The sequence below is a fragment of the Cyprinodon variegatus genome, unplaced genomic scaffold, assembly GCF_000732505.1.
Source record: "Cyprinodon variegatus isolate N-32 unplaced genomic scaffold, C_variegatus-1.0 Scaffold355, whole genome shotgun sequence".
NCBI lineage: Eukaryota > Metazoa > Chordata > Actinopteri > Cyprinodontiformes > Cyprinodontidae > Cyprinodon > Cyprinodon variegatus.
In genome coordinates, this window is record NW_015150808.1 from 1,231 (window position 1) to 22,578 (window position 21,348).

The 21,348-nt window shown below is 36.7% G+C and overlaps 1 protein-coding gene across 1 annotated transcript; it reads left to right on the forward strand.

Annotated features, from left to right (window-relative positions):
* Positions 1-759: 759 nt before the first annotated feature.
* On the forward strand, positions 760-15,054 carry nmnat3 (nicotinamide nucleotide adenylyltransferase 3). The gene is made up of 5 exons (XM_015386032.1): positions 760-876; positions 2,772-2,921; positions 6,268-6,451; positions 9,336-9,400; positions 14,358-15,054. Exons 2-5 carry the CDS (start codon positions 2,810-2,812, stop codon positions 14,771-14,773), a joined length of 777 nt encoding a protein of 258 aa, XP_015241518.1. The 5' UTR covers positions 760-876; positions 2,772-2,809; the 3' UTR covers positions 14,774-15,054.
* Positions 15,055-21,348: the final 6,294 nt, after the last annotated feature.

The following is a 21,348-nucleotide window of genomic DNA, read 5'->3' on the forward strand; positions in this document are numbered from 1 at the left end:
GGTATAGTGGAGGATGTTCTTTTCCGAGTGGATCATCTTAATACGTGGTCCTCCTAATTGTCAATTATTCTGGGGATATGTTTACGTAAGGCCGTCCTCAGTGCTCATCCCCATTTTCACTTACCAGTGGTGAGTCTGAAATAGTGGAAAAATTGCAAATCTTCTTTCGGAAAGTAAGCTTGTATGAGTGATGCAAACAGCAACTTTTAAACAAAACGTGCACCAGGTTAAAAGGGCTTGTGTATGATCTTGCACCTGTTTAATAGGCGTTCCCTCTCTGGAGCGGGAACAGGGGTGTGCTTGTACAGTTTTTCTTTTAAAGTGGAGAGGCCCGGTCTTTTCAAAAGCTCACAAAAAATCCTCCACTACACCTTTAAATGTAGTTAGCTTCATAGTCATTAGTGATCACCTTGTTATTTACGCTTCTTAAACTGCATTTTGTCCATCTAATTTCTGTACAGTAGATATTTCAACAAACTCTTAGTGGTCTCTGGGTTCAGCTTGACCATGTGGCATCTGTTGTACAATTTGATTTTCATAATTTACTTTTAGAAAACAAATTGGTTTTCCTCAAACAAGAGATATTATTTAAATGGAGGCCAATGGGTCTTTAACAACACTACCAATAAGTCTGTGCTTCTTTGCAGATTTAATTCACCTACAAATGAGTGATTTCAAGTATAAAGACTTGACACCACTCTATATAAATCTGAGTTATTTCTGGACTTTTACTAGGCAACTAAAGAAAACTCTCTCTTTTTTCCATATATAGGTAAACATGCTGGTGTGCTTGAAATCCCTGTTGTACTCAACATCCCAGGAGCCCTTTAGGTCAATGTGATGGTTGCGTTGGAGAGTCTCCTTCAGGATATTTAGGTACAGAGCACATTTTCTTTGTTCCATCCATTGCAGAATGTTGTCCAGATCCTAAATTAGCAATGCAGCCCCAGTCCATTATAGTACCACCACTGTCCCACTCTTAGAGTAATTCTGATTAGCTGGATACTCCTGAAAACGTTCGACACTCTTCCATGTTTTCTCCATTTGTGGTTTACCTGCTCTCACATTCATATAAAAGACTCATAACCTTAAAATATACTTTGAGAGTTTTCTGAATGACAGATGTCAATCACTTAATTACTAGGGATGGGTAAAAAAAAATCGATTTAATCGATTTTGAATTGATTCCTTTACATTTTTGCAAAATCGATGTCTAGGGAATGAGATCGATTAGTTTTATAGTTACGCGTGTGACGTTCACATTTAAATGAGCAGGAAAGAAGCACTCAAGATTACTTCAAATCAGACAGCTGCAAATATAGCCAATAGGTTGACTGAAGACATGGGAGCTGACCAGCAAACACCCTGTAGTTGTTACAGGCAACGCTGCAAGTATGGTTTGTGCAGTGAAGATAGTGCAGCTCATGCATGTCTGCTGTGTCCCCGCTGTGTCACGTCCGCTTGCTCGAGTGAGGCTTCACTTTTTCAGTTTTCACAAACAATTTTGCACTTATGAGGCAGTTTTGTTCACATCTCAAGTTTCAACTGTCTGATTCACAAGTTTGCACTTTGTGTTTCATGTGACAGGAAAATTAAAATACATGAGTTGAACCACTTTCATTATTGTAAAAACAGATCGAATCGAAATCAATCGATTTAGAACTGTATTAAACAAAATCTAATCGATTTAAGACTTTGGCGAAAATACCCAACCCTATTAATTACTTATCTTGTCCTTAAATTTCTTTAGATCGAAGCCACAGTGCGTTGCTTTTTCAGTTTTTTTATCCTTCTTTTTTTTGCCAGACAGGTTATATTCAGGCTGATTTTTGCATAGTTTCTGTCTTAGTCAGTTAAATAACAAGCTGCTGTCATTGTTGCACATATCTGCTGCTATTTTTTTTTCACATATCCATTACTGTAAAAGTGTCCACAGCTGTATATTATTTATTCTTCAGATGCACAGTATTTATATTAGTATTTTCTTAACTCTCACCTATTCTGTTATTTTTATACACTTTTTTAAACACTTTTTTAAGGTACACATTTGTGTGACCACTTTTGCTATAACCTTTTGCTGCTGCTGTACCACTATTTCCCCATTGTGAGACATTAAAGGGATTTTCTATTCTATTCTATTCTATTCTATTCTATTCTATTCTATTCTATTCTATTCTATTCTATTCTATTCTATTCTATTGAGATTACGTTTTTTTGCTTCTGTACATAGAGCCAGGTTGGTTTGTAGTTTTTTTAGTAATGATTCAGTTAATCAGTTGAAAAGTATTCTGGATTCTCATGATAATTTCATCTGATTTAAAAATGTCTTGGATGATTTTAATATTTAAGTGTATGATAAAAAAAAACAAAAAACAAACAAAAATAAAACAGAGACACAGCATTTTACCTCTAAAGGTTGGATGTTTGGAATGTTTTGAATCTATTCATTTTTACTTAAACCACTTTTATAAACAGAAAGATGCTGTTTGAGTTTTAGTTTTTATGAAAGTAGCCCTCTATTTTTAAGAGCAGAAAATGATCCAATTGTTCTAGATATGTCCATATATATCTGAAACTGTACTTGAAATAAATCCAAAGAGCAACAAATGAATGCTGAGGTCATTAAGTGTAGTATTCCAAAGCTCACAGGAACTTAAAGAACACCTTCTCACTGACAGATAGTGTATGATGATATATGCTGTTGGAATATTTTCCAAGTAGTTGAAGCGTTGAACAGATACAAAAAATACCTTCTTCTGTCTTCCCCTCAGGTTACTTTGAGGCTTGCAGTGTGAGAGAATCAGCCACTATGGCCTCCCGCCGCGTCCCACTGGTTCTGTTAGCCTGTGGCTCTTTTAATCCAATCACCAATCAGCACATGAGGCTGTTTGAGCTGGCCAGGGACCACATGCAAAGCACAGGTCAGAGCAACTGTGACAGATGCGATTTCTGCTAAATGTGTTTTTCTTTGGCTTAAAAGATATCCCCTTAGCATCAAATGAGTTATATCATTAAGCTGACGTCAATCAAACGACTTTAATGTGATTTATGCAGCTCAATATGTGTAGCTCAACAGAACTTTTCAAACTGAAGAACAAAAACCTTTTTTTTTTTTAAAGTGCCTGCTCACTTAAACCGAAGAGGTCAGGTAAAAATTGTTTCTACAAGAGTTTGGAACAAGTAGAAAAAAATAATAAATGAATATGTTGGTAAATAAGAATAATAAAAACAGATTTATTGGTTGTTTGAGGAAGGTTATGTCTTTACACACAGGCAACATTGTAAGTTTATATAGAATCACAAGTTAAGAGAATGATCTCCCTACACAATGCCTTATTGAGTATTTATATATACCGGTATATATACATATATACAGAGTCATTTTATGGAGCTTTAATGAAGACCCACCAGAAAGTAGTGCAATGTTGTTAACTCAAGGGGAAATGAAAAACAGCTTAAAAGGTTTTAGAAAGAAAAAACAAGGTACCATATATAAGTCCTTACCCCTTGCACTTAGCAGTCTCCTAATTAGTTAATAGAGTCTATTGGTGTGTAATTTAATCTCAGTAAATACAGCTGGTGTATGACTGCTTCAAGAGAACTGAACAAACACCCCAGTTTCGTCCTTTTTTTTTTCCTTTGTAATGTCACTGTTCTTGTCAATGATAAGTGCTTTATTGATACAGACGGCCTAATTGACTATTAATTCAATCAGGAACATTGTTTCTAAAATAATTTAGAAATAATATCATAACATCTTAAGCTGCACCACCCCCGCCCATTAAGTACCATAGTCCTCTGCTGTTAAAGATCTTCTAGGTACATATATAAAGCCACTTCTCTTTGCAAAACAGCTCAATCTCTGATTTCAGAGCACCAGGTAACATCAGTTCTCAAGTCTTTCCATACATTTTCATTTGAATTACTCAGATGCTTCGTTTACAAGGTATTCAGACTCAGCAAGGACTTGACAAACCCAGTCAGCTCCTCTGTGTTCCGCTGTGTTCCTAAGTTCCAGTTTTTCTAGTAAACTGAGCAAACTGCACAACTATGCATGTAAGATTGTCTTTGATTTGCAAAAAAATGATTAAAATAACAACTGATCTTTGGCTTTGGACATAGAGAACAGCTGAACAGTTGTGCAGGGTTTATAGATCTTCAGTCTAACAGGACAGGGAAGGTAGATCATGGTCTTAATTTCCTCTGGGATTATTAAAGTATGTCTGATTCTGACTGATCTGTCTGATTCTGATTACACAGTTTTCCCCCTGAATTACTGAGACAATGTCCCATCAATATCCAGAACTCCTCTCTGCTCAAGTGCTTTGCATGGGTGGTTGTGTACAAGCAGCAGCTCTCCGTGATGAGTACAGTTTTTAATTTGAGCACATATGCTGTCTCTTGCTGAATTATTTATTATGTCATCTGCTTTTACTGGTAAATAACCAATAAAAGTAGATGAACTTCATATGACTGCTGAAAACATGGCATTTTACTTTTATGAATAAAGATTAACTCTTTTTATCCCGTGATATAGATCCTGTTTAAGGCTTAGTCCTGCTAATAAGCTTCACACGCCTGATCCAAACCATCCAAATAACTCTGATTGTTTTGGATAAATATCCATCTTGAGGGAGAACCTCCTTTAACTTCAGGTTCATTGCCGTCTATAACAGATATTCCTTCACTGTCACCGCCTATTCAGCTTCATCTATCCTCCCATCAACCCTGACCACATCCATCATCCCTCCATCTTATGCCAGAGCAGGCAAAGAATCTGAAATTCAAGCCAGGTGCAGTATCGTGCTTTAAAGAGCTGGAAACAGGCAGTGATCAGGACAGACCTCAGAGCAGAGGATGAAAGGCAGGATAACTGAAGCTTGAAATGGAGCCGTAGGACAGGCTAAGGTCACACACAGTAGGACAGAGACTGGCAGATGATCAATTGGCTTGGTAACTTGGTTACTGGTCATAATGACAGATCAGAACTTGGACCAGGTGCAAGCCAGGTGATCCAATTTCCAGAGAGAATCCAAAGGGTTATCTAAGGTAGCATCAGGGCACAGTTCTTGGTCTGATAACACACAGGCTTTCAGCTCAGACAGGTTTAAGGCAGGCTCAGATAATTGAGAGACAAGACGGGTCAGGCAAACTGGCAGGATGTCAGGAATCAGAATACTGGAATAGGTATCACCGGTGGCTCGAAATAATCTGGCACCGATGTCTGGTCTGATGGCTGGTTTTATACTGATAAGCTTAGGTGGGTCACATGAGTGGTAACGAGAAAGGCGCAGAGCTGAGCAGGTGTGTCTTGTGAGGAATCATACCAGCATCAGTGCTGAGATCATGACATGGATTATCTGTAAAATTAAAAAAAGCGTCTTATTAAAATCAGTCTCTCTGTTCAGGTTGATGATAAAAACCTCACACCTTGACACATCTATCAATAAAGGCTCTTTAAGGGATGCACTGATACCAATCATTTTATTTACATGAAAAAGTGATACAATGATAACCAATTTTCCCCACAATTTAAACAATTTAAACAAATGTAATGCAGTAATAAATCAGGGAAGGCATATTAAATGATGCCAATACAAGAAAAAAAATGCTAACACTCGCCCCAAATATCAGCTGGTCGATCTTATCGTCCAATCTGTAAAATCCTTATGAAACTTATGTGGGCATGTTCTTTTAAAGAGTTGTGATTGAGGCTCTGATTGCTGTGTCATGTAGTCATAGTTACCACATAAAGACTGCAAAGTTATCATGATAGCACCACAAAATACCAAGTTCAAATTTAAGCCACTCATGCTATCCCCACATAGTGCATTGCTGAGATGAACATAAATGCTTCTACTTTCTTGGCTTTGACATTTAGGAAAGCTAATATACCTTGAAGTCCATGCAAGTGATCCACTTTTTTTTGTTTTTCCCCTACTACAGTTGCAAAGTAGTCCATCTTAATCTTGATTTGGTTTAACCCAAATCACTGCTTAAATCTTTTTTTTCAGAACCTTAAGTAATGTTGCACAGTCTAAGCTATAAATTGTTACTGTGTAGATAGATTAAGTAATGGCCAAGCCCTTATATCACAGAGTTATAATAAAAGCAGTCAAAGCAGCCATATTTAAATGTCACATCTGATGAAACATTCAAGATACAACCTCATAATCTCTATGAGGGTGCTTTATCTTCTGAATAATGTTCCTTTTTTTTTTGACTGTCATGACCTGGAAAAACGGCTTTAATAACCTCTCTCCTCAGGCCAGTACAAGGTGGTGGGGGGCATTGTGTCTCCAGTGAGTGACGGGTATGGAAAGCAAGGTCTGGTCTCTGCAAAGCATCGCATTTCTATGGCAAAACTGGCTCTTCAGAGCTCTAACTGGGTCACGGTTGATGAATGGGAGAGCCAGCAGCCAGACTGGACGGAGACAGTGGTCACTATGAGGTATAAAACACATTTAATGTAAGGTTTTAAATTTCCATGTTTGAGAAACTGCATTTCCAGGCTAAGGAGTAAAAAAGACTTTGTCTGCTGTGATTTAAACATGCGCTGCAGTCATTAATAATTGGATGAGCTTTAAGGCTAAAGTTTATACTATCTTGGGAGGGTGTAGTATTTGAATGTTGAATTAAAAAGCAGTAGGCCACCGGATAACTTCAAGATATACAAAAAGTTAGAAGCATTGCAGTAAGGAGTAATTACATAAAAAAAAAAAAAAGAAAACATTTTAAATAAAATAGCTGAAGAAATAAATGAATGCACCAAACTGGTTTGGGTTAAAAACCAAAGGAGGGTGTGCATCAAGTGAAAGAGTAAATGAAACACTAAAGTTAACCGCAGCGTTTGTCTGGCTGAACGAGAGGAGCTTAAGTACTGCTGGGGATAATGAGGTGAGTGAATAAGTAAGTAAATGAGGACCAGAACACATTTATCACTGGGGACATGATGAGGGTCGCTGAGGACAACGGAAAATGATGAGCATCAGAGAAAAGCTAACTCAGAGACTGGAGCCAAAAGCAACACGCTGCAGGTTCTTTCAAGAAAGCCCATTAAGGAAAGGTGAAAAATGAAACAGAAGATGCTGAACAACATATGTCTCTACTTAATGGTGTAATTACTTTGTGAATACAGAGTCGTGCAAAAGTACTGATGATGTTTAAAGAATATTAAATGGAAGCTAGTTAAAAGTTATCCTTCTAATGAAAACTATATTTTTTGTTAAATAAAACGCTTTATGAGCTGGGACCCTCGTGGGGACAGAAAGGACAGAGTATATACACAAAATATACTTAAGCACTTGTTAACAGTACTGAATTTAATGAGTTCATGGCAGCAGCAGCTCCATTTGTACCTTCATACGGGAGCACTTTTTCAGATTTTGTTTTGTTGCAAACACAGACTGCATTATATTTAAATGGCATTTTATGTAAAGATTAAAAGGTTAATAGGTGTTAAACACAGACTTTGAGGACAACCTGTTGTAGGCAACAACAAGACTAGAGGCTGTATGGGAGTTTGACCATCCAGAGGCCCGATGAGCCAGAGCAAAGGAACGGTTTAGGTTAAAGCAGACAGTTGTGTTAAAATGATCAAGTCAAAATCCAGACCTAAATCCGTGTGAAAAGTCCATGGCAAGACATGAGACACTGATGTTTGCAGGAAATTCCACATTCCTTCTGTCTGAGCTTAAGCTATCTTCCAAACAAGAATAGAAAACTAGTCCAGTTTTTGAGATCTACAAAGAGGGTGAAGGCATACTAAGAGTTGCAGTAGAGGCGTTTAAGGCAAATACATGCACACCTCTCACAGTTTCTTTACACCTCACAGCAGTGTGCTACCTGGTAATGACCGATCACATACGTCCCTGAGAAAATGTATTAAATTGTACAACTGCAGCATGGCTTTTGTAAGGCCCTCTTCGTGTCACCTGCTTCTCTATGAGACCATTTTTATACAGAACATCCATTTTTTTTTTATACTGAAATATCATTCATTTGTAAATATTTTCTCAGTTTGATGTAAGCAACAGACTTTCAATGCCATTTTCACCTGGAAGCAGCGATTATAGTTGTAAAGCAATAGTAAGAGGTTTTATAAGGAGCTGCTTTCACCCTAGACGGCACAATGATTAGATTTTTACTACTTTTACTGATCCTAAATTGTAGATCTATTGTCTAAATAAAAGGCAGTAGAATAAAACATAATTTTATGGGGGATGCAAGGTCACAGCCTATTTAATTCATTGTATATTTATAGCTTGTACAGCATTTTGGTCAGCCAGTGTTATTTTTAAATGTGCACAGGGACACATGCCTTACCTAAGCAAAGCATGTAATGGACAAACTTTGCTGACACATACAAAAAATAAATACCTGAACATGTGCTTAACCTTATTTAGTGGCAGCTGAGTTACAGTTCATTAACCAGACCCAGACCTGATATCTGCCCAATTGGTAGAATTAAGAAATCAGTTAAGCAGAACCTTGCTAACAACATGAAGAAGGCTAAAATATCCAAAAATAAGCATCATATTTTGCCCTGATCTAAATAATTGAAGGAAGATATAATATTTAAAGCTACTGACAATGTCAGGAAAGGTTGGCAATGGAATTTCTAAAGCTGTGGGACTATGCTGTGCAGTGAACTGCACTGAGAACCATCATCCATAAATGGAGAAACAGTGGAATACCTCAAGGACAAGACATGCTATCAGAGTTACTCCAAAAAGTCCTCAGTGACTCATACTGGAGGAAAGATTCCTTAAAAACCCTCATGTAGACTGTGTTCATTCACAATGACATCACAGACTCATTTTTAAAATGCAGGATGGGAGATGTGTCTGCCAACGGTGACAGAAACCAGTTAGTAGGTTTAGTCGGCCATTAATTTTTCACATTTGAATAGGTTGGTTCAGACTAGTAATTTTCAACTTAATCTTCTTTTTTCTAGGATTATCTTTGTCAGATTTTTTTTTTATCTGAACTATTTAAGTTTGAAAAAAATAGGTTACATAGCCCCTTATACCTCTCACTTTATCTGAAATAGAATCTCCTTGTTTTTCCCATTTTGTCATCATCCTTCTGGCTGTTTACGTCATTGCTCTTGTCATTGTTTCCCATTTTTCATCAATCCTTCCCTCTGCCACCAGCTGCTGGTCTCTCACTGGCAAACACAGTCAAGCATTCAGGAAAATTCAGTCATCTTTATAAATTCCTGTTGGCCAATGGTATTTGATTTCCTTTAATGTTGTTTACTTTGAGTAAAAACTGGAATGTATGAAGATATATTTAACCTTTGTAATTTATTTTTTACTTTTTTTTTTCTTCAGGTATCATTATGGACAGATTCTGGAAGAATACAAGCGGAGTACAGGAAAACACAATGATTCCTCAAGTAAGACTCTTAAATCACTGGGAACATGACACTTATTTTTTATGATTTATGGATTAGGTCAGTTCATTTCTTTATATAAGGCCCAAGAACTGAGGTGGGGAAAATAAGAGGTACAGCATGCATAGAAAATATTAAAGAATAATCTGCACAGCTACACACCACACCTTCTCAAACAGTTAAAGGAACATCCAACACTTTGGACAGTTTTATTTAAGATTAGGGATGAACTATAAAGAGTTTCTGAAAAGCCTGGCATTCAAATTAGAGAAAAACATTTATATAGAGTACAGTGGGCCAGATAGGGTGAGCACATGTGCTGATTTGTGCTTTTCTGTGCATTTGTCCGACAAATTAAAAAAGTTTCTCACATTTGATTGGGTCACATTCTAAAAAGTCCAAAAACGTTTAATCCAACAGGTGCTCATCTTCAGTGTGAATAAAGCAGAGCTGCAGTTATTGTCAAAGAGCCGCGTTTGCTCTGTAACTTGAACTTGATCTCTGGGATCAAGTTCACTGCTGTCCAACTGTAAAAGCTCTGGAAAGGAGTGCGGTTATCAGTGGATGTATTCAAAGACGTTAACAAGTACTCAAACATGTATATAATATAACAAAGTAGGCAAGTTTAGTTTATTTATATATCACATAAGAAAGACATTTAAAGTGCTATAAATAAAACAAAGAAGAGGAAATATAACACCAAAGGTACATTGCTTTAGCATTTAGGTAATTAAATAATTAATGAACACCAATAATTACTGACAATAAAATGAGTATTAAAATGATCAATAATTAAAAGAAAGTAAAGTTAGACTGGTAGTCTTAACTAAGAATAATTAAATTGGGGTGTCGATCATCAGAAGGTTTCAGCACTTTTACAATTTTCTGGGGGGTTTGTTCAAGATCGAATGAGAGTAATCTATTTCAGACAATTAACAAATAATAAATATATTTCAGAAAATATTTAAAACAAACAAACAACCATGTACCACACAAATAAAATTACATTTTCATTTCAAATAGATTTAATTCATTTGAACATCAATAGAAGCTAATAGAATACACTGGAAAAAATATCTTGAAATGAGTACAAATTTCACTTAATTTGAGTAGGTAAATGAGATAGTTTGCCAATGGAGTGAGTATTTTTAGATAATATGCACTTGAAATAAGTCAATGCAATTGTGTTTTCTTATTTCAAACGTAAATTGTCTTGTTTCATTGGCAAAATGTCTCTTTTACCTCCTCAATCCAAGAACAAATGCACATATTTTAAGAAAAAAAAAGACTTATCTAGATTTCAATTTTTTCCAATGTAGACAAAAGTTTCCACTAAATAAACTTGCCAGTATAGCCTAAGGTCTGACATTGATTAATGATTCTAAATCATGTAAACTGTTTGAAAGGGGTACGAAGAACTAAAACTTATTTTACATAGCCGTTTCATACTGTTTTATTTCTCTGTTTTTGATCCAAAATTCACACAAAACATACATAGTTATATAGATATTTACATCTAGACAAATTGTTGTAAATGCAAGAACAAAAGCGTCCCCCGAACCCCTGCCATCATAAATCCCAGAGCGAGGACCAGTGATTGAAGCTTCAACAGCTGCAGTGTCAGGATGCAGCAACAGAAAACCTGGAACAGAGAAGGAGGCCAAGCACCCCACATGCAGACACACAGCATACACACACACTCACACACAGTATTTATACTGTGAAAACACTTTATAGTACAGTATTTTATTTTTTGAGGGTTTTTTTAACTCTTCACTTTTATGATTTTTATACACTTTTCTAAAGTCCACATTTGTGTGACCACTTTTTCTATAATCTTTTTGCTGCTGTAACAGCAGAATTTCCCCATTGTGGGACAATGAAGGGATTTTCTATTCCTCTATTCTATTTTAAACACACAGAGTACTCAGTTACGATACAATTCAGCTCCCCTCCTCATCACAGTACATGTTGAAAATCATCCGTTTGAGCCTTTCTGTTAAACAGACTCATGCTTTGACATTGCTTCAGCTCTTTTTGGAGTTTATTCCAGACCTTCACACCACTGACTAAAATGCACATTCTTTTCATGGTGGTTCAATCCCTCAAGGGTCTAAAGTTAAGGTTCTCTCTGTAGTCAGAGCCAACAACGCTATCTGTGAACAGATTTTGAATATTTCCTGGTAGTTGTTTATTTTTAGCTTTATACATAAACTGAGCTGTTTGAAATTCTACCAAATCTGGGAGTTTGAGCAGGCAGGACTCTAGAAATTGTACATTAGTATGGTCATTTCATCCTGCCTTATGAACCATTCAGATGGTTTTATAGGTGTAGCCCCATATTTCCACACAGTAACTCAAGTAAGGTAATACAAGTGAACAATACAGATTATGATGTGCAGCATAATTTAGAAAATGTTTAGCTTTTTGAGAATAGCAATACTTCTGGATACTTAAGTTTGAATGTATTTTATATGAGGTCTCCAGCAAATTTACTCCATCATCACTCCCAAGAACATAATTTCCTTAACTCTCTCTACAGTCTATCAGGCTATGTGAATTTGTTTTGCTTTCACAATTTCCAAATAACATAAATTTGTTTTTTTTTTCCAAATTTAACAATAATTTGTCAATATCATACCATATCTTAAATCGACATAACTCTATTTTCATTTCAGCCATAAGTGGATGCAAATTATAGCCTGTGCAAAAGATATTAATATCATCTACAAACAAAACACATTTATGTATTTTAGAAACTTTTCTAATGTCATTAATATAAAGGCTAAACAATTTTGGTCCTAGTACTGACCCGTGGGGGACACCACAATGTCCAAGCATGATGACTGGCAGCCACTTGCACAAATTGTTGCCTGTTGCTTAGATAACTTTTAATCCAAAGCAGAACTATTCCCTGGAAGCTGTTTGGCCTTCAAATTCTTTAGTAATATTTTATGAATAATTGTCTTGAAAGCTTTTTTGAAATCAGTAAATAAATCAACTGCAGATTTCTTATTATCTAAGGTGCTAGTGATTTATTCTATCATTTAAGTGACTGTAGATTAGTGGAACATAAGAACTGAAAGCTGCTTCTCCATGTTTGGTTCTGGTTCTGGGTATGCAGAAAATATCTGGTGCTATTTCATATTTGTATTAAAGTATGCTGATCTTATTTATTAAAATAGGAAATTAATCCAAACCAATCTAGCACTGTGTGAAAATGTAGTTGTCCCCTAAACCCATTGTTTCTGTCCCATCTTGATGGCTAGAGCTGACATTAAATCAGAAATTTCGTGCCATTTTTCACATATTTGCCACAATCCAGTCACACTGGTTGGTTTTCAGTCTGTTTTAGGTCTCTCCACAGCATCCCCATTGGATTTGAGTGCAGATTTTAGCTATGCCTCATTCATAAAGGAATATTGTTTAAGTCTAAGACATTCAGAGGGGAACTTGCTGGTATGCTTTTCACTATTGTCCTGTTTAAGAACCTATAATTGGACATGTTGCATTTCAGTTTTGGGATGGAAAGCAGAATCCATGTTTCCAGGTTGCCCGGAAACATGGAAACAAAATAGAACCAGATCGTAAAACCATCACTAAGATGTATGGTTTTATACCAGCTGTTGTGTCACCCCACAAAAATAGAGGCAGCTCATCTGAAAGTTCCTTTAAATGGATGTTAGTCCCTGTTTCTTATCAGTATATTCATTTGTGTTTAGCAAGGCAATAGGAATACCTGTTTTTCTGAATATTTTAGCCTACTTCATTTTGTCATAAGGTTCCTAAGCAGGTGATTACCTGATTTTACAGATATGGCTGATAAAATGAAGTTAATTCAAGACCTAAAACAGGTTACAGCTTTCTTTTAATTTGTGAGTAGGATGTTTTGTGTACATTTTGTTTTTCTTCAATAAAAGTAATGATCCTTAGAAAATTGCATTTAATAGTTTTATTTATAACTTTTTCGATGATCTAAAACATTAAAAAGTGTCAAAATGCAAAAACAGAAGGAATCTGCGTGGGGGACATTCAATTTTAAAATGACACAAATATGAAAGATTTTTTCTTGTGTTCTTTGTTAGATCTGAGTTTTAAACATGGGATTCTCTCAACCTCATAGTTTGGATTTCAGCGGATAACCAAATTGTTATAAAATAGCACTCTGTGAAGGGGCATCATAAAGACAATGCTTCAGATGTTAAAAAGTGTCTCATCTCTGTCAGGCTTATACATTTTTCAGAGTCATCTGTGGTTACTGTGTGGATGACTTCAAAATGTGTATCGTTAATAGAACTGGATTTGAGAACATTGTCAAGAATTTAAATATAGTGGGTCAGGAAAAATGTTCTGATAAGAAATAGATGAAGTATGTAACAAGTAAGCTCTGTTTTGTCAAACTCTGCAAGTTTCCTGTTACTTTTACAGCTTTCTCTTCTAGTGTAGCATTGCTTTTTTTTTTTAAGAAAACTTAATTTCTATAATAATCTGATGCTGGTTTAACTTTCTTCATCTTTTAAATTCACAGTTTCAGTCGAGCATTTTTATTTGTATTTGTAAAATGAGGATTCAAACCAGCCATCAGTCACTTTATGATAAAGTTTTCCTGTTTTAATGAATTTCTGCGATGCATACATCTTTATATTTTTAAGTAATATACATTTGAATGTACACAAAAGTGAATTTACAATGCATTTGAATAATTGAATAAATCAATTATTAAAATGGATGATGCATTGAAACGAAAGGATGAAAATAGAGCCTTAGGAAATCTCAGATGAGATGCGTTGTTGTAATCATAGGAGCCCCTTTATAAAAGCATTCCTGTGGCACATTCTAAATCCATGATTCTGTATAATGAACCAGATTCAGCACCAATTAGCTAAGAAGCATCTTAATACTCACAATATTCAGTTTGTTTCAAGCTGTGATGTATTCGATTGTTTGCCTCTCGTCCCAGATCCAGCCCCCCAGCTGAAGCTGTTGTGTGGAGCTGATTTCCTCCACACCTTCAAGATTCCGGGCCTGTGGCTGGAGGACCACTTGGAGGAGTTAGTCAAGCATTTTGGCCTCGTCTGCGTTAGTCGAGGGAGTCTGCAGCCCGAACGAGCCGTACATGAGTCAGATACCCTCTTCCGCCACAGACAAAACATTTTCCTTGTGAGGGAGTGGGTGAGGAACGAGACAAGTGCCACAGAGGTCCGTCGGGCTCTAAGACGGGGTCTGAGTGTAAAATACCTCATCCCAGACCCTGTGATAGAGTATATTCACCAGCACAACCTCTACACAGAGGACAGCGAGAAGAGAAACGAGGGCACAGCGCTGAGACCGCTTATCAAACAAGCACATCAGCCGATAAAGAGTCTGGACGACTGATAAACCAAATTAAACTCCCATCCATCAGACCTTCTGCTGGAGGATTCCTTTATTTCCACTGAGGCTTAATGGGGAGCAGGTTTGCACAATGTGGAAATGCAAAGAGCACATTTAGACTAAATCGATACTTCAGAGGCGTCGTCCAGTGTCTTTTGCATGCAATATATTTAAGCTGCAGAAACAGAGAAACACCTTTAAGGTAATTTTATTTTTTTAAGGTTTTGCTGTGTTGCCTTTATTTCCTTTCCTAGTTGTTCCATGAAATGGAATAAAATCTTTATATTTGAAGCATTTTTATGTCTCAGTTGTGTATTTTTTTTTATAAAGATACACTTGTTTACACATATACAGACATAGAGTTACAAAGACATATATATATATATGGGGTACAGAATTTGCCATAATACACTAGGTAGAGGGGTCACTTATCAAGACAGTAACAGGTAATGTATTTTTGTAAATACATTTTCAGTGTGGGCCAAGGTGCAGACAATCTGGAATCTGGTTTATTATCTAAGATTATGACAGCTGTTCCATAGCAACCAACTCCAAAAAGTATTTGTTCCAAGTCTGTACATACAAACAATTATAGTTCCTTTCCTTCCAGTTTAGCAATATTATATGTTTGGCTGCTTAAAAGCCCATTGATATGATATGGTCCACATTCTTTGATTCAGAGTTGTGAGTCTTTATTCCAAGTAGACAATCATTGGGGACAAGGTGATATTTCCACATCTAGCATATGAGACAATGTGTAAGTTATATTCCTCCAGAATGTCTGGACAGGAGGGCAATTCCAAAGCATATGTAGCAGTGTGCCTTCTGACCCAAAGCCATGCCAGCACAATTTACACTTTTCTTTGTCCATTTTTTTTTTTTTTTAGAATATGTGTAATATATGCTCCATTTGTTATTTTGAGCTGTATGATTTTATACTTAACACATTTGGACATTTTTGTGTTTTTTTGCAGTGCTGCATTCCACTGTGAGTCAGAAATGGGCACACTAATGTCTTTTACCCATTTTTTATGTTACATATTTATGGTCTGATTTAGTATTACACAATAGTTGGTATATTTTTGACACAGTGACTCTGTTCGTAGCAGCATTTTAATTTTTTATTTTAAGTTCTTATTTATCCTCAAGGTCCTTTTTGTCCCCCAGGTTGTTTTCTTGAGATAGCGAAGATTTCAGAATGGATTTAATCTAAAAGTAATTAAAAAATTCTGTGTCATTGAGGCTATACTATTTTTTTCAAATCTCTAAAGGAAATTCTATTTCCATTTATAATTAATTGTGATGTATTCTGAATATTGTTTTGTTGCCACACTTTGTTCTTTAGGATTTTTTTACCTGCCATAAAAAGCGGGTTAGACCATAGGGGACAGAAAAGGTAAGGATTATCCATTGAAATTAAAGTATTTATGCTGCATTTTGATGATATCTCCAGAAAATTTTATTAGTGGATTATTAATATCATTAATTGCCTTCGGGCTGTATCAAAGGGTTGCAAGAGAAAAATCTCAGTTATATTCTGTTATATTTTTTCTTCGAGCCATTCCCAACTGCCAGTTTCTCTAAAGTTGATTTATGCCCATTTTAAAGGATATATTGAATTAAATGCAATAAACATCTAAATAAACACGTGGCAAGCCAATACCACCTTTAATACGCCTTTGAATACATTTTTTATAACTGATTCTAGGTTTCTTATTTCTCCACAGAAAATCTGTGAATAATTTATATCTTTAAACTATTTTGTAGAAAATTTAAGAGAAATTGATGAGATTATGAAGGTCACTTTTGGTAAGAGATATGTTTTTAAAGTCTCCGCTCTGCCCCATAGTGAAAGGGGTAAAATTGTCCATCATTTAAGGTCTTCTCTTATTGTTTTAGTAACATCATTTATATTCAAGTCCACCATAGTTTCTAAAGGAAACTTTATTTTAATTCCAATGTATGTCATACCTTCAGGTTTCCACTGAAAAAACTGCAGTTCCAAGGTTTGATTGGAAAACTTGTATCCTGATATATAGCTAAAGGCTTCAATTAATTAAATTAAGTGAAATAGTTTTGGGATAAATTTTTCTAAATTTGTTATGGTTAGTAAAATATCATTAGCAAATTGGTTCAACTTAAATTCATGTTTGGCGACACTAATTCGTTTAATATCTTTTTCTATCCGAATCAGACTAGCCAAGGGTTCCAATGCCAGGATAAAAACCCTTGACATGTGGACCGATATAGGTGCATGGGTTCAGATAGCAGTTGTGTATTTTTTGCCACTCTCACCCGAACAGCCATCTAAACAACATTTAGGAAGTACAATATTTGTTATATTATATGTCTTCAAAAAAAGATTTCCCATTCGAGTGAACTTTAAATATGCCTCCTTTCAGGCTGAGGTTCTGCAGCACTATGAGCCCAAATAAAGAGTTCTGTTAACTATTTGGATATACTGGATGACTGGGTCAGTCAAAGGGTCAACATCAGGGACCCTCATGCTCAAATTGCTGGAGAGCATGACATATAATTTTCAAACATTGATTAGCCACCAAACACTCCCAACCATAACTTCTTTGAGAAACTCTGTGATATGCTGGAGAAGGTCAGATCAGCTGCATGGCCGTCATACCTCCTACTAAGGCTCTTTCTAGGTGGAAATAAATGTGTGATAGAAGCTTATTAAAACAGTGTCCCAACAAATATATTTGTCAAAGCTAAAACTGCTATAGCTGCAGGAGTTGTTGCTCATACCTCAACCCTAGTTTCACTGCACATACAATCAGAAAAACACGCATTTATTTTGTTTTTGCAATGTAATCAAAATTGTTTGTGGTCATTTAAATTAAGTTTAACTCAAATCTGTTTTATCAACAGCGCTTCACAACATGTGTTATCTTAAGTTGATTTCCAGTTACTTCAATCAGAACATAAAGACAGATTGGTTAAGAGTTGTCTGTCTAAGGAAAACTACCAGACTGCATGACTTCCAGGATTTCCTCCTCCTGGTTGAGAATGTAGAAACAGCTGTCAGTTGCTTGGATTATGTCGCAATCCCTCATGGTGAGCATGCACGTAGTGACAGTGGAGAGGAAAACTCCCCTTTAGCATGTACTAAGGAGAACAGAGAAGCAGCTTTCTGTTTCAACCAGAGGTGGGGAGTAACTAGTTACATTTATTGTAGTGATTTTTACAACACTGTACTTTTGCTGCAACAAGGTTATGGATTTGATTCCTTGCCCAGACTCTTTCTACATGGAGTTTCCATGTTCTCCCTGCACATGCATAGGTTCTCTCTGGGTACTCCCCGTTTCTCCCACAGTCCAAAAACATGTCTGTTAGGTTTTAGCATCTCTAAATTTACCTTAGCGCACGCCTTGCCAATTTAGCCACGTACAAGAATCTTCTAAAAACTGGCATACGCTGAACTTTCTATGTACTTTTTTCAATTTTGGGTATATACATAGAGTATTCATAACGAGTCCAGAACTTATATCCAACGAAATCCTAACTTATGAATGACGCACAGCAACGTAATGCCCTTGAGATGATGCACAAGCCAGTGTCCTGAGGGGGCAGCGATGCACCCGGAAGTGCCTGGCCTGCATAAAAAGATTTATTTGATTTGATTTGTATTAACCTAGCTGCTGTTTACTGCCCGTCAAAAAAAAAAAAAAAAAAGAAAGAAGGAAGGTTTGCAGTTGCAGCAGATTGAGCATCATGTCTGCTAGGAAGTTTGTTGGTCATGGGCGTGAATGCAGAGAGGATCCATTACACACACTTTCACGCTCACCGTATGATGGGGATGAAGTCTGTAGGAAAACTGACAGTTTCCTCCTGTGAATGCCCTTTCATACCAACATGCTGCCAATATGCCATTACACAGTAACTGTACATTGGAAACACATTCAGTGGTCGTCTGGAACACGTCAAATAGGTTGATATGCATTAGAGATAAGTTCTTGATAAGTTACGCACAAGTTACGCATAGGTTTTGGATAAGCTAGACACCACGACTTATCAGTAACTTACAGTTAACGTGTGTCAGAGATCAGATAACTTACCTGTTACTTATGCCCCACGTATGAGCATTCGTTGGCATATGTTGAGAAAATTTCTCGACATACTCACACGTTACAGCGTATTTCAGCATGCTCATAACTTATACAAAATGGAACCATAGCTTATCCAACATATGCCAGCGTTTTTTCCAGGTTTTCCGTAGGTCAGGCATACGCTGGCTACATCATTAAGGTGTTACCGGGCCTTTAGGTGTGAGCGTGTGTGCATGGTTGCATGTCTTTGTGTGTCTCTTCGTTGCCCTGCAACAAACTGCTGACTTGTCCAGGGTGAACCCCACCTCTCGCCCATAGACTGCAAGAGAAAGGCACCAGCCCCACAGTGACCCTGACAGCACTGAGTGGGAGAAAACAGATGGATGGATATTTATTGAAACCTTATTTTCTCTAAAGATGACGTCTCCTGGAGTCCATAACAAAATGCTGTTCACTCCCTCTCTGTTACAAATTACTGAGGCAGTATGCTTCGATTGGATCTCCTAAGGTGGATTGTTATCTTTGTTATGTACTCATGGTCGACCAGGAGGACCCTCCACAAGCACCAATGGATCTTGTCTGGGTTAGCTTCAGTGGTGCTCACAACAAATTTTGGAATCAACTCCTAATAAAATTAAAAGCTAATTGAAGATCATTGATCGTTGATTTTTGCCTAAAAATGTTTACATTCTGGGTGTGGTGGACAAAAGTGATACCAAAATTATCCCAAGTCAATGTGCTTTGGTTATATATTGTTAAACCAGAGGGATAAACCAACTGCTAGTCACATGTGAATGAGATCATATTGAGCTTTAACTGGTAAGACTTTTTGCAGTTCAGCCTAAAACTTTAATCTGCATGAACCTTCACTGTTACAGTTTATTGTTTTTGTTAGATATATAAGATTTTCCAGTCCATCCAAAGCATCCTATTTTCATGTTTAGAGTTACAGCTTGACTGGACTTCCTGTCAAAATTTTCTTTCAGTGGGATATTATAAAATGTTACATATCAATGTTACAGATCTGAGAAGACTTGCTGAGAAGACCTCATGTGTTCTTAAACAGATTAGCAGTAAGTCACCAAGATGTTTTCAGAGTTTAACAGTTCTTTTTTTTCCCACCATCTCCCTTAAAATCCAGTTTGGGTCTCTGTCCTCTCCTGCTCCTTCCAAACAACAATTCATTCTGGATCCATTCAGTCTCCCCATTATCCTCCCAACGCTGTGACTGGAAGGCCGTTATTATTTTCACAGAAGGATTTAAAGTAATCCTGACAGTTGCTCAGCTACAGGAGGTGTTTTCTCACCGAGACCCATGGCTGAAATTGCTGCCACGCTGCAGATGCTGGATGGCATCCTCTGAAAAGATGAGGCGGGTGTGATTCTCTATGTGTGTGTGTGCAACTGAGCAGGCTCAATAGAGAGATTAGCAAATTAATTGAGTTATTTAGGCAAGACAAAAGATGTGGCATGCCTATTGTGCTACATGGAATGGTTTAAATTAGATAATTTAAAGCTCAGGTGATTTAGCTGTGCTGTCAAGGTTCTTTGCTCTGTCACGCCAGTCAGTTGCACAAAACCGTGCAAAGATATATAAGATATTCATCCCTTGAACTTCATGTTTTCCGTTGATACAATTAAATGTCAGATAGTTTTCGTGACTTTATGAGACAGATCAACCTAAATTAGCACATACAGTAAGCTGACCCTATGAACTTGGCTGATATAGATGAGTGGAGAGAAGAAATTTAAAAGAAGAGCTGATTAAAGTAGGGGGCACAGTAAAGATCTGACCTTTTTGACTCACACTTAAAACCTTTATTGTTTGATTTGACCATCCTCGCTGAGAGTGGATGCTTCTCTTTACACACAGTGAAGATGAATGATAGGCGATGGATGGAGCTTATAATACGGGGTAAAAAGAAAGGGAAAAAAACCTGTTGTGGTCTGCAAAGGGCTTGAAACTGGAGCTGAATTTCCCATTTCAGCTGAACAATGACCGTAAACATACAGCCAGAGCTATAATGGAAGGATTCAACCCTGGACCACACCTTTCAGTCCACATACAAATCTGTTGCAAGACCTCAACATTCCTCTTCACAACTGAAAAGCATCCAATTTTTTTAAATTTGGATAATTTTATAAAAATAAAATTTATTTTGCTTCTCCAACATGTCCTGATGCATGTTGGTCTGTAACATTAAACCTAACATTAAAAGGCTGGGTTTTAATGTTAAGATGGATAGTATTGTGACAGACTGTAACAGACTGGTATTGTATTTTTAATTGTTTAAGTCTAATTTGGCCAATAATCTTTATTGATTGGCGCCCACACAAATATCTGTTAAAACAAGTTTGCTTTACACAGAACACCATGTAAAACTATATAATTAATCTGCAAACATGCATCAGTATAATAAACAGAAGTGGTTTTATTTCCTGCATTAAATTTCCATCATGCCTCAGGTTCCCCTCAGTGCTGTAGCCTAGGCTTGGATGGGGATTCAGACATTACAC

Bases quoted from the DNA above. Each gene is read 5' to 3' on its own strand.
- nmnat3 (XM_015386032.1), top strand. From the start codon at position 2,810: ATGGCCTCCCGCCGCGTCCCACTGGTTCTGTTAGCCTGTGGCTCTTTT. The intron at 2,922-6,267 runs GTCAGAGCAACT...CTCTCTCCTCAG, and splicing joins GGACCACATGCAAAGCACAG to GCCAGTACAAGGTGGTGGGG. The intron at 9,401-14,357 runs GTAAGACTCTTA...CTCTCGTCCCAG, and splicing joins AAAACACAATGATTCCTCAA to ATCCAGCCCCCCAGCTGAAG.